This window comes from Bison bison, unplaced genomic scaffold (assembly GCF_000754665.1).
Source record: "Bison bison bison isolate TAMUID 2011002044 unplaced genomic scaffold, Bison_UMD1.0 scf7180017864034, whole genome shotgun sequence".
Taxonomy (NCBI): Eukaryota; Metazoa; Chordata; class Mammalia; order Artiodactyla; family Bovidae; genus Bison; species Bison bison.
In genome coordinates this window covers 8,622,695-8,635,800 of record NW_011494606.1, presented here as the reverse complement: position 1 = coordinate 8,635,800, position 13,106 = coordinate 8,622,695, and the positions used below count along the sequence as shown (strand labels likewise).

Here is a 13,106-nt window from a genome sequence, read left to right as displayed (position 1 = left end):
CAGCGCCCCCGAGACCCTGGAGAAAGGCCTGCCCCAGATGGAGGGGAGCGAGAAGAGGATCCCAAAGTCAGCCAGTGCCCCTTCAGCACACCTCTTCGACAGCAGCCAGCTCGTCAGTGCCAGGAAGAAGCTCAGAAAGACGGCTGAAGGCTTGCAGAGGAGGAGAGGTGAGTTAAAAACAGTTCATCTGTTGACTGAGGCATATAGTTAAAGACCATTTTTGTCCTCAGACATTACAAAGCTTTAAACATTATATTTTTGAACATTATTTGATAGCAAACAGGTTCTCAAGGTCTCACCTTGGCAGAATTCTTACCAAACCATGTGTGCAGATGGGTGCAGACACGAATAAATGTGGGCCTGCTTGAGCTCTTAGGCATGTTTTTAAAATTTTATCTTTTGACTTGATCTCTTTGGTAACATATTTTAGGTGGCTCCTTTTATGTTAGAATCTGATTTTAAATCTCAGAAATATAAGAAAATGGAAGCTGTCTGGTCAGAATAACATTGGAAGATTCATTTGGCTACATATTTATTGAGGACCCTGGCATGTTGTTGTATGAAGAAGCAAAGAAGAAAAGGGCATTTCAGATATGCTTCATAAAGCTGTTTTTCAAACAGTGAATAATTTTGGCCCTTAAGGAGCTTTAACTTTCATGGAGAGATTACTTTATCTGTGTATTAAATTTTAATCTAAGAGACCATCCTGTAGGATATTTCTTATCATAACCCAAGTAGAATATCATATGTGAAAGTTATTTAAAAAAAGAAAATAATCACCATAATGAGCCAGAATTTAAGTTTCTTTAATTAAATGTACAGTCCAGTCACTGTCTGAATTTAGATTGGATTTTTGTATTATGGAAACCCTTTAGGAGTCTCAACCATAATATTACTAAAGATCACCCCGCTCACAGCTCCCCGTCGGCTCTCTCCTCTCACACAGGAAACAATAGAAGTACTAGTAATGCTTGACATGGAATTTGAGTCTTGGAACTTTTTTTTAAACAAACTTAGTTAGTGTCCCCTGTGTTCTGACAAAGTTCTGTCCATGCTCAGTGGTCCCTTCTGTTGATGTGCTTTCAGCTTCCTGGGCTGTCACAGTCCTAAAGGCTTAAAAGTTGTACAGTTGCCAGTCTTAAGCGCAGTCCTAACTAGCTGTTTGTTCTCTTCCATTTTCTAAAGTGAGCTCACCTATGGATGAGGTACTAGCTTCCTTGAAGCGTGGTAGTTTCCATCTGAAAAAGGTTGAACAGCGAACTCTGCCTCCTTTTCCTGATGAAGATGATAGTAATAACATCTTGGCACAAATAAGAAAGGGGGTAAAATTGAAGAAGGTACAGAAGGAAGTCTTGAGAGAATCCTTCACACTTCTGCCTGACACAGACCCTCTAACACGGAGCATCCATGAAGCTCTTAGAAGAATCAAAGAAGCATCCCCTGAATCAGAGGACGAAGAGGAGGCTTTGCCTTGCACAGACTGGGAAAACTAACAAGTAAATGGCCTTACTTTTCTTCAGTAGTGTTCAGTATACAGCTTTTATATTGGATGATGAGCTCTGTCAAATTTCATTGCATCTGAGGGTCATTTTTTACTATATAGGTCAGTTAGAGCCTGGATCATAAATTTGTAAACTTTAGGCTTTACTTCTGTAGTTTCCGGAAACATAACAAGAAAAAATGCTTTACAAAGATGTTGCTTTGTAAATGCTGTGTTTTTTTATATCCTGTTCATTAAAACATTTTTTCAGTATAAGCTATAATGCAAGTAAAAAGGATAGTCTTACTCTAATAAAGTGATAGTTTTACTCTAGCTTCAAAAAAAAAATAGGAAAAGCTTTTTCTGACTTAGATGTTTTAGTTGCAAACTGTTATGCATATTGAATCTTGATATTTTGTTGGTTTCCCACAAAGGAATCTAATTGCATTGTCTAATTATTTAACTTTCAAGCCTTTAAAGTTTATCATTTATGACATCATAATTACTGCATTATCTATATAAAATTGTATGAATATCTTATTGAGCTACCCCTGTGGCTGTTGGTATTCTCCCAAGGTGATAGAGTTTTCCCCAGTACATTTTAATAAGCTAATTTGTATAGTTATTTGGCACAAATTATGCTAAATATATAGAATTGGTAAAGATAACACAGGGGTTTCCCAGGCGGCACAGTGGCAAAGAATCTACCTGCCATGCAGGAAATGCAGGGGACATGGGTTCAATCCCCGGGTCGGAAAGATCCCCTGGAGTAGGAAATGGCAACACGCTCCAGTATTTCTTGCCTGGAAAAATCCATGGACAGAGGATCGCAGAGTTGGACACGACTGAGTGACTGAGTACACACACACAAAGATAACACATGCTATAAATCAAATAGTATATTGAATTGGTATGACCAAAACTGAAATGCCTGTACAGATATGTAATATGCACGTATATTCTATTAATCATTATGTTCTCTTGATGGAATGTTTCTATAGTCTTCACTAAAAAGGGGGAAGTAGGTGAGGTAGAGGAATGAGAAACTTATCCGTAGCACAGTTATTTTACAAATCCCGGTGCCAAATCCTAAGAATTACCAAGAGAGTTTATTAAAAATGCAGATTCATGGCCTTCATTCCCAAACATCCTGTCAGAGTAGTACTGATACATACGTAGTCATACATCTGGATTTTAAAGACTTAACTCCAAAAAAAAAAAGAAACCCCAAAAAAACAGAAACTGTCATTAGTTCTTTAAAAAATATATTGATTAGATGTTGGAAGATACTATTTTGAATATGTCAGAATATTACTAAAAGCAGTTTTATCCTTTTGTGCTGTCAGAAAAATGTTCTGCTTCTTCACTCCCAACTCTGGCCCTCCCTACCAGCACCTGCCCCACTCAGCAGCTTGACAAAAGCATGAAGACTCGGACAAGTGGCCGTGTGTAATCTGAGTGTGTTCTAACCAGCATTTGACAGCAACATTACTGCTGTGGCCATGAGTCTTGGGACTGGTGGCATCCTTTTTTCCCTGTTAGGTGTGGAGGCCTTAATTATTAGTCACGTACTGTTTTTGGATCCCCAAATGATTTTAAGCTCTTTGTGCTTGTATGCTGTGCTTTGTAAAGGAATGTGAACATGTCCACTCATTGTGTGAGTGTGTCTAGAGACTCATATGTGCCTGATTGGGAACCATCCCCACACTGGGTGATTACAAATTGTGTCCCACTTCACAATGCTTGCTACCCATTCCCTTGTCCCTTTTAGCATGTAGCCTCTCTTAATAAGCTGCTAAACCTGTCCAGAAACTACCGTGTTGGCGCACTGATGACATAATCCCACAGTTAGAACTTCACATAAGCACACATTTCACATATTCAAGTGGCTTGGATGTTATTTACAGCTTTGGGGTGCTAATTACCTTATATCAGGTGTTAAGAATATGTCCATAATGAATTTGTTGTTCAGCTGCTAAGTCATGTCCAACTCTTTATGACTCTGTAGACTGCAGCACACCAGGCTCCTCTGTCCTCCACTATCTCCCAGAGTTTGCTCAGATTCAGATCCATTGAGATAGTGATGCTATCTGTTAGGCTGGTGCAAACATGATTGTGGTTTCAGACTGTAAATTTTAAATCATAACTAGGCTTAGACACATTATTAATCAAAATAGGAACCATTACAATCAATACATTTTTGGCAATGAGAAATACGTTTGTTTATTCCTAAAGTGTAAAAATCCTTGCTTTGGGATTCGATGAACTCTTGGAAAGCATTTTCTGCCTCCTGCTGGTTATGGGAGCCTTTTCCCCGAAAAAAGTTGTTGAGATGCTTGAAGAAGTGGTAGTAGGTCCGCGAGACGTCAGGTGAATATGGCGGATGAGGCAAGGCTTTGTAGCCCAATCCGTTTAACTTCTGAAGTGTCGGTTGTGCGATGTGCAGCCAGGTGGTGTCGTGCAGAAGAATCGGGCCCTTTCTGTTGACCCTTGCTGGCTGCAGGTATTGCAGTCTTCAGTGTATCTCTTCGATTTGCTGAGCACACTTCTCAGATGTACTGGTTTCAGTGGGATTCAGAAAGCTGTAGTGGACCAGACAGGCAGCAGACCACCAAATACATTTTTTGGTGCAAGTTTGACTTCGCAAAGTGCTTTGGAGCGTCCTGTCAGTCTAACCACTGAGCTGGTTGTCACCAGTTGTCATATAAAATCCACTTTCCTTTACACTCTCAATCCAACTGAAAAGTGGTTCGTTGTTATTGTGTAGAATAAGAGAAGATAATACTTCAAAATGTTTTTTGGTTTTTTTTTGGTCAGCTCACGAGGCACCCACTTCTTGAGTTCTTTCACCTCTTCAGTTTGCTTCAAATGCCAAATGACTATAAAATGGTTAATGTTGAGTTCTTCAGCAACTTCTCACGCAGTTGTAAGAGGATCAGCTTCGATCCTCTCTGTAAAACTTGTTGAAGCGCCACTGCACTGTATGTTCGTTAGCAGTTCCTGGGCCAAAGGTGTTGATGTTGCGAGTTGTCTCCACTTCTTTATGACCCATTTTGAACTTGAATAAGAAAATCACTTGAATTTGCTTTTTGTCTAACATCATTTCCCTAGTTTAAAACAACAAGTAATGTCATTAGCAAAAAACATAAACCGAGAAATGTGCATTAAAATGATATATAACATAACCACATTTAAGAATGTATTCCAATACCAAATGGTAAACTTCAGCAGTGCAAAATTGCAATTACTTTTACACCAACCTAATAACCATCCTCATCCTTGTCGTCCCCTTGTCCTTCTGCCTTCAGTCCTTTCCCAGCATCAGGGTCTTTCCCAATGAGTCGGCTCTTTGCATCAGGTGGCCAAAGTATTGGTGCTTCAGCATCAGTCCTTCCAATGAATATTCAGGACTGATTTCCTTTAGGATTGACTGGTTTGATCTTGCAGTCCAAGGGACTCTCAAGAGTCTTCTCCAATACCACAATTTAAAAGCATCAGTTCTACAGTACTCAGGCTTCTTTATGGGCCAACTCTCACATCTGTGTGACTATTGGAAAAACATAGCTTTGGCTATACAGACCTTTGTCGTCAGAGTGATGTCTCTTTTTTTTAATAGGCTGTCTAGCTTGTTGGCAATATGAGCTCTGGTTTCTCTGCCTTTGTAAATCCAACTTGTACATCTGAAAGTTCTTGGTTCATGTACTCTTGCAGCCTGGCTTGAAGGATTTTGAGCATTACCTTGCTAGCATGTGAAATGAGCACAGTTGTACAATAGTTTGAACATTCTTTGGCACTGCTCTTCTTTTGGGATTGGAATGAAAACTGACCTTTTGCAGCCCTGTGGCCACTGCTGAGCTTTCTAAATTTGCTGACATATTGAGAATGCAGCACTTCATCTTTTAGGATGTTAAATAGCTCAGCTGGAATTCCATCTCCACTAGCTTTGTGCGTAGTAATGCTTCCTAAGGCCCACTTGACTTCACCTCCAGGATGTCTGGCTCTAGGTGAGTGACCACGCCATCGTGGTTATCCAGGTCATGAAGCCATTTTGTTGAATAGTTCTTCTGTGTATTCTTGCACTTCTTAATCTCAAGAGCTTCTGCTAGGTCCTTAGGTTTCTGTCAATAGTAAATAATCCTTTGAAAGTTGCCTAGAATCTTCCTGTTTTGGTTGATTGTTCATGACTGATACATAGTATAATGTTGAGAGGAACACTGAAATACTGCCAGAAAATGCATGAGCTGGAACAGCTAAAGACTAAATGTATCCTGCGCCAGAAGCAAACTATAGACTAGTTGTAATCCCTTCCAGTTGAGCAGCCATTGATAAAGGGCTATGTGTTACTGCCTGTGGGTGGTCTTAGTCATTTTTAAAGGCTCTGAATTTTTAGGTACTTTTCTACATATGGCTAAAAGGCTGTAATTTGTATTTCCTATTAATTGGTTTCTTTCCTGTAGATTTAAAATAATATAATTATGTACTTGTTTTTGAAGAACTAATTTCTTAAAACTTTATTAAGTAAAAACTTAAGGTCCTGGACATGCTTAGCTTCAGCCTCCTCTAAAAGCTCATCTTAGATCTATCTAGCCATAGGTAATAGTATCCTTGAAAGGAATTTCTAAACATAAGGAAATATATGTATTTGAATAGATTTTTTATTATTTGTTTTGTTTCCTGTAGGGCCTTCTTAAACTTAGGAAATAACTATAGCAATGTTGTCCAATAGAAATATGTGAGTCAGATTTAAAAAGTTAAAGATGATGGGCAAAATTGATTTTAGTAATATTTTACATGATATATTCAGTATAAAATTCCACAGTGTAGTTTAGATTTTTTTTTTTTTTTTTGGTATGGCATCTTTAATAATAGCACCATCTCAGTTTGGTTGCCAAGTATTCATTGGTTAAATTAAATTGCCATACCAAAACAACCACATTTTGCTTAATGGAAAAATATTTTATACAAGATTTTCATTTAAACCAAATTAAAATCAGTTTCTCAGTCATACTAGACACATTTCAAGTGCTCAAAAGCAAAGTGTCAGCTTTTATTTGACAAACAGGTCATATATATATTTCTCATGTGTCGTGGATCAGTGCATGAGTTTCAAACACAACTATTTCGAATTTTTAAAAGTGCTGCTGCTGCTACTAAGTCGCTTCAGTCGTGTCTGACTCTGTGTGACCCCAGAGACAGCAGCCCACCAGGCTCCCCTGTCCCTGGGATTCTCCAGGCAAGAACACTGGAGTGGGTTGCCATTTCCTTCTCCAATGCATGAAAGTGAAAAGTGAAAGTGAAGTCGCTCAGTCGTGTCCAACTCCTAGCGACCCCATGGACTACAGCCTACCAGGCTCCTCCATCCATGGGATTTGCCAGGCAGGAGTACTGTAGTGGGTGCCATTGCCTTCTCCAAAAAGTCCTGCTAAAAGCATCCATTTAAAGACCAATACTAACGCTGTCTTCTAAATCTCATTATGAAAACTCTCTCTGATGTACTTAAAGATGGCTTTTGATAGTTCTTATTATACTGTCAGTTTATGAGGTAAAGATGTTAAATTTTGTTTTTCTTTTTTGTGTATAAGTTTGACATAAAATGTTAAGAGTAAAAGGAAGAAAAGTGAAAGTGAACCTAACATACAGTCTTTAAAAAATACTCTTTCCCCAGCTTTATTGAGAGTAACTGGCATACATCACTGCGTAAGTTAAAGGTACACAGCATAATGGTTTGATGTACGTATACTGTGAAATGATTACCACAGTTAGTTTAGCTAACCTCCACCTTAAAAGAAAAAGAAAAGTATTCTCCTTGTGATAAGAACCCTTTTAACAACTTGCCTATATATTACAGCAGTGTTAACTATAGTAATCTTGATGTGCAACCTTCTAACAGTGATTAAGATCTGTTATTTTGTTTCTCATTTTTATTTGATGTTTTCTATGCATCATCTGGTATAAATGGTCGTTTATAATGGCCAAATGGTATAAAAAGGCCATTTAAAAGAAAAAACCCATCATTGTTCATGCTGGATTTTGCAAAGATACAAGGGAACATAATACACAATGTCTTTCGTAGGCCATTGTTTTTTAATATACTGTATTACTCTGTACACAGGTAACTCAACGAAAAAACACCTACAGTTGAACATTGGCTCTTGAAAAATTGTAAACATTTGGTTCCACGATTGGATTCTATTAGATCCAAAATGCATTGGCTCAGTGGTGTGAAAAAGGAAGCACAACGGGCAAGTTACCACTTTTCCAGTCATTCCAGTAGATGGTGGTTAACATGAGTTTTAGATGTGCAATGTTCCTGACTGCAACGAAGAAACGGCCTTCTGAAGATTCCTGTTTTTAAGCACCTTCCCCACCTGTCCACCCGTTTACATCCCTGTAGTGGCCAGTAAAGCTCGGGGTCGCTGTGAGTTGGAAGAAACACTGGGTTGACGGATCTACTGTGAGCTGTGTTGAGACTGCTTTAAAATCTATCGTTCAGTGCACTGAATAGTCACCTGCCCAAGATACAGAGCTTGTTCTGTATCAGCTTAAATAGTGTGACCCTCTGAAAAAGAAGTTAATTGTGATAGCTATAGGGTAGGAATTGGAAGAATCAGATGGAAATGCACTGACAGTTCCCACATTATTCATCTCCAAGGGATTTTCATAAAGATGCTTAGCAACATCTGAAAAGATACACGACCATGGAGATACACCTATAACTGTGTTTACCACAATGTGATACATTTAACATGGCATATTTTTAGAAGCCCACACATGTAACAGTTTGTAAAGTTTCAAAGTAAAAATTTCCATGCTTTTAAATAGCTCTTCATAATTGTGAATTCATAATAGTTTGAATTTTATGTGCAGCTTTGTTTATGAGAAGCAATACTTTGTAATTTGATAATATTTCAAATTATTTTTAGCCTTTTCGTTTGAACTATTGCTTGATTACTGTAACTCAACATGACTTTCCTATTGAGAATCAAAAATTAGGATTCAATAGTAGAGATGCAGATCTTAAGTCCTGCTAACACAGACCATTAAAGTTTTTATTTTTATGTTCCACAGTGGGAGAAAAACATGCTCTACAAATGTGCAGAAAGTAGACAGGCAGAAAAGCCTCTTTGACTGGCATTTCACTCTTCACATGCTTTGAGTTGAATTTCTGGAGACAGCCTTCGTTATTGTCAATAAAATTTTAAACATATGTATGTAGCTCTAGGTGCCGATTTTGCTGTAATGGAGTCCTGAAGAATGCATGGAGCCGACATGAATTCTCAGCAGGACTGCTGTGGGCTTGAATGAAGGTAGATATGTTGGATCCCAGTTTACAGTACTCTGTAAGTGTGATTCTGTATAAGACAGGTCTTCACTGGTACGTGAATGGCTAATGTACCAAAATGAACTTTGAGGCAGTTCTCTAGCCTAGACCCAGAAAGCAGTCCTGGAGTAAAAGTCCTCCAACGTATCTGTGTTGGTGATCCTGAAGAAAAATTACGCTCACACCTTTGTCACTTGAAAATGCTATTTCTTTTAAAATAATTATGGAGATAATTTTCTGTCAACAGGTTATATTTAAAAAAATCTGTTTAAATGTTGAAAATATATTTATTGATGAGACTATGAGCATTGTCACAATGTATCGGCTTTATTCTAGCATCATTCTCACACCTTGTCTGAGAATATTAGAAATACGGACTTAATGCAGTTAACTCAGTCTCCTGATTACAGTGGAGGTGGGTTACAGGTTTTTGTAACAAACCTTCAGCGATGCATTGAAACATGCCTTTTAACCTAATGATTGATTTGATGGATATATTTGAAAAAAAATATTTTAGCACATTTGCAAATCTTAAATCATGTATCAATTTTATGCCTTTGAATGCTTGTTCATATCATGTTGGGGGGGGGTTGTTTCATTTATTGACATTTAGAAAACTACAGAAGGATCTGGTGTCATATTAACAGCAGAAGCTCTGGAACTTTAATATGTCTAGAGGGAATTGCTACCCACTTAGTGTTACAGCTGGGGTTCCATCAAGAGGCAGTACTCCCTTTTAAAAGGGTCCTGTAACCTGTTTTCCCGAGCCATGTTGTAATAAATCTCTAGCAGATGATGCAGGGTGTTCAGATCCATGTGAATCCTTGAGGAATGAATCCATGGCTGTAAGCACAAGCCACCCCGGCACTCTGCGAAGGTTGTCCTCATACCTGAAGATAGGAGGTTAAAGCAGAATCTCACTAGCAGCCCCCAATGGCCATTCTCTGGTAACAACTTTCTCCAACACATCTACTTCCCCTCCTCCAGATTCAGGTTCCTCCTTCCACAAAATTCCATGTTACTGGAGGTCATCAACCTTCGGAGTTCTCACCAATAATAGAGTTTCAGATAACTGCAGTCCGTTTGTCCAGTTGAATCCTCATGTTAATTAAAAATCAGTTTCAGAGCCCCCCAAAATTTATATCAATGTAAGTATGGTTTCCTTTTTATCTTTGCCCCTAAAAAAATGAACATCTCTGCCCTTAGTATTAAATTTGTATATATTTAGGTAGGACGGTGCTTATATATGATCATGTTCCCAGTTCCAAATTTGCCCATACCACTAATGTGGTTTATTTGACAGTTATATTGCTGTTAATATATCATTTCCATATCAAAAATCCCCAGACAGCTGCTTGCTTGTACTGAATCAATGTATAAGTTAACTTACCAATCTAGTCTCAACTCAGTATACTTAAAATAGGGAAACAAGTAGGTGGTGACTTAGTTGTTTGGAGGTTAATGTTACTGCTCACTTGACTGTCAATTTTAAATATTTCTTTTACTAATACAACTAAAATTATGTACATATAATCAACGAGGCCTGTATAGAAAAGGTATTCCTAATGATTTAAAACCCTAAGGGTACTGTAGTGTAGCAGCAGTATGTGGAAGAAATATTTGGCTAAAGAATTTTAAAAGATGAGAATTGCTCACTTAATGTATATTTTACAGGCTTACTGAGTCTGTGAGCAGCATAGAAACAATCATTCTTTAGTTCTTCACTGCAGAACTGAGACATTTCTATAAACGCACAGCTGTAACTGTTGATCAGGAGTAAGTATGGAGGAGTATTTCCACAGTGAAAAATACAGGGGCTTCTCTTACTATATGGACACACAGAAAATTTATTACTCTGTATAATGAGGGAGGGAAAAGAAGCCTTGTTTCTACAAAGCTGAAATATGTAGCAGTATTTGTTAACTCAAGGCATGACCTCTCTCTGTCATAAAATGTGTTAGATTTGAAAAGCATACTTTGGCCATAGCAGACACTAAGAATTAAAACTCTTCTATCAGTGGAACAAAAATGAATGGGCAGCACTTTCTCTGTTTGAAATGGGACCAGTATACAGTTAATACATTCAAATTTATACATTCCCTAAGACTGTTTTTAAATTGCATTCATTGTGTATATAAGAAAAGCCTTTTCTTTCACTAAATACAAGGTTTTCTTTTTAAACCTTTATAATTTTTTTTTAAACCTCTATGACATCAACCTGTAAAGTGCTCATTGGTTACAGGCCTTATCAGGGAGTTGAAATTTATATACATAATACCAAATTATTTGTAAAAAGTCTTTTTGAACAGCTATAAAATGTTTAAAAACTGTGGCAGATGCAGTTATCACACATCCACTTGATAGTGAAAGCAGAAACCCAACAAGTTTTACCTAATTCTTGCACTGAATTTAAATAATATAAAGTTAAGTTAAATGTGCATTTTAAACAATTTATTTCTCATTTATTGGTTAGCATAGAACAATGCTTAGTGTTAGAGAGTTGATCACAAGATTGGTTTTAGAAGGAAGACGGTAAGAAAGCAGAAGCACCTTACTGGGGAGCATGTTGCATTCATTTAGTGCTACTGAACAATTCAGTAGTGATTTCTGAACTTTGCTGCAAAGTGCTCTTTATTTAAAGCACATAGAAAGAGTCTCTGCTTAATTGCTTTGTAAAGTGAAGCAATGGTATTTTTTATCCTATAAATATAGTCTAATTTAAAAGTTTTTCCTACAAAATGAGTTTATATTGCTGCCTAAACTATCATCTATGTAAACAAAGGATTTTTAAAAAGGCGAGAGAGGGAGTCTGGATTGTGAGAGTGTGTGTGTGTGTGTTTAATGTTTGTTCATTGAATTATTTCAGAGATATGTTCATTCTAAACATTTCTGTTTTACCCACAGTAAATGTACAGCTTGATAGTGGAGGGATTTAATTGACTGAATTCCAAATCCGTAAGTGTCCAAACACACGAAGCGCACCACTGTGAGGTGCGTGTGCATAAAGCGCTTCTGGGGCTGACGCACTAAACATGTTACCAACGCTATACTGACTCTTGAAGCAGCTTGTTGTGAGAGTAAGGAGGAAGTTTGGGGTTTTCTGGTCAGGTGTGACTAAGAGAGGCTCCAATTGGTGAGTTCAGGAAAGTCTCTGGAAAGTGATTTGAGATGTATAGAAAAGGTATGGGTGTTGGTTAAAGAGTTCAATTTTAAGAAGGGAAGTTTTGTTTTTTAAACTTGCATGTTCTATGGTTAACTATCAACAAGTTATTCTAGCTTTTCCCAATACTAATAATATTGGTTTTAAGAATTCTCCATAATCACAAGATGACGTTATCCCTTCATTTGTGACCAAAGAAGGGTAGACAGTACAACCCATGCAGGTGACTTGCTACTTCCTCAACTTGGACAGGATCCCCACTGCGCCATTGAATTTCTTACTGTACTGTATGTCTTGCCAAGTGTGAAACCATAATATATAATTTATGAAGAACTGAAGGCTACCAATCCTTTTGCATGAATAAAAAGCCCATTTGGGCTCATGAAACTGACATGTCTTTTAGCCATTCCGGTTAAATGAAAATTTTAGTGGCAAACCAGTTCACCACTTACTAGCTTTGTGCAATATTACAACGGCAGAGGCAGAACACTAGCACCTTGTGCTTGGCTTTCAGGGTGGCTTTAACACCATTACACTAAAGTGGACACTGTACAAAACGTAAATGGCAGCTCTTGCAGATTTACAGTACTTAAGTATGCTCAGTTAACATTCTAAAGTATTAAAAGTACAGAGGAAAAAAACTAAGCATTTAGAGCAATACTACGAGATCTTTGATAATGTTCTGACTGTTGCCTTTTGCTCTTTAGTGCAACTTTCTGCATTGTAATGACTGTATTGCTTTGTATTTCATGTTTTTTACACTCATGACTTCAGAGTTAAGTACTTGTACACCAAGTATTGCAATCACCTTTCTCTTCTTGTACATGCAATGTAACAACATACAGTTTTGGTGCTTAACAATATTCTTTTTTTCTTTAATAAAAGATATTTATTGAGTTAAGCTCATTTTGTTTGTTTAAAATTACAGTGGTGGTATATAATGTCACTTCCTTTCTAGTAAAAAGGAGCAAGCTATACATTTGTTTTTACATGATGAGCAGGGTTCAGACTCTCCACCTCTGTATCTCTGCCTCTTCCTGACCACTATTTGTAAGAAAATACAGTTTAGGAATGTTTTTAGCAGTCAGTTTGTGATCATCTAAGTTGGGGATGAAATTAAAAGACGCTTACTCCTTGGAAGGAAA

The 13,106-nt window shown here is 37.6% G+C and overlaps 1 protein-coding gene across 1 annotated transcript in view; it reads left to right on the top strand.

The window, feature by feature from the left end:
• JMY (junction mediating and regulatory protein, p53 cofactor) overlaps positions 1-12,862 on the top strand; it is a 77,853-nt gene extending 64,991 nt beyond the window's left edge. The window contains exons 11-13 of the mRNA XM_010834613.1: positions 4-167; positions 1,186-1,496; positions 7,593-12,862. Of these exons, the coding sequence (XP_010832915.1) occupies positions 4-167; positions 1,186-1,493 (472 nt within the window). The 3' untranslated portion in view covers positions 1,494-1,496; positions 7,593-12,862. The remainder of the gene's footprint in view (positions 1-3; positions 168-1,185; positions 1,497-7,592) is intronic.
• Positions 12,863-13,106: the final 244 nt, after the last annotated feature.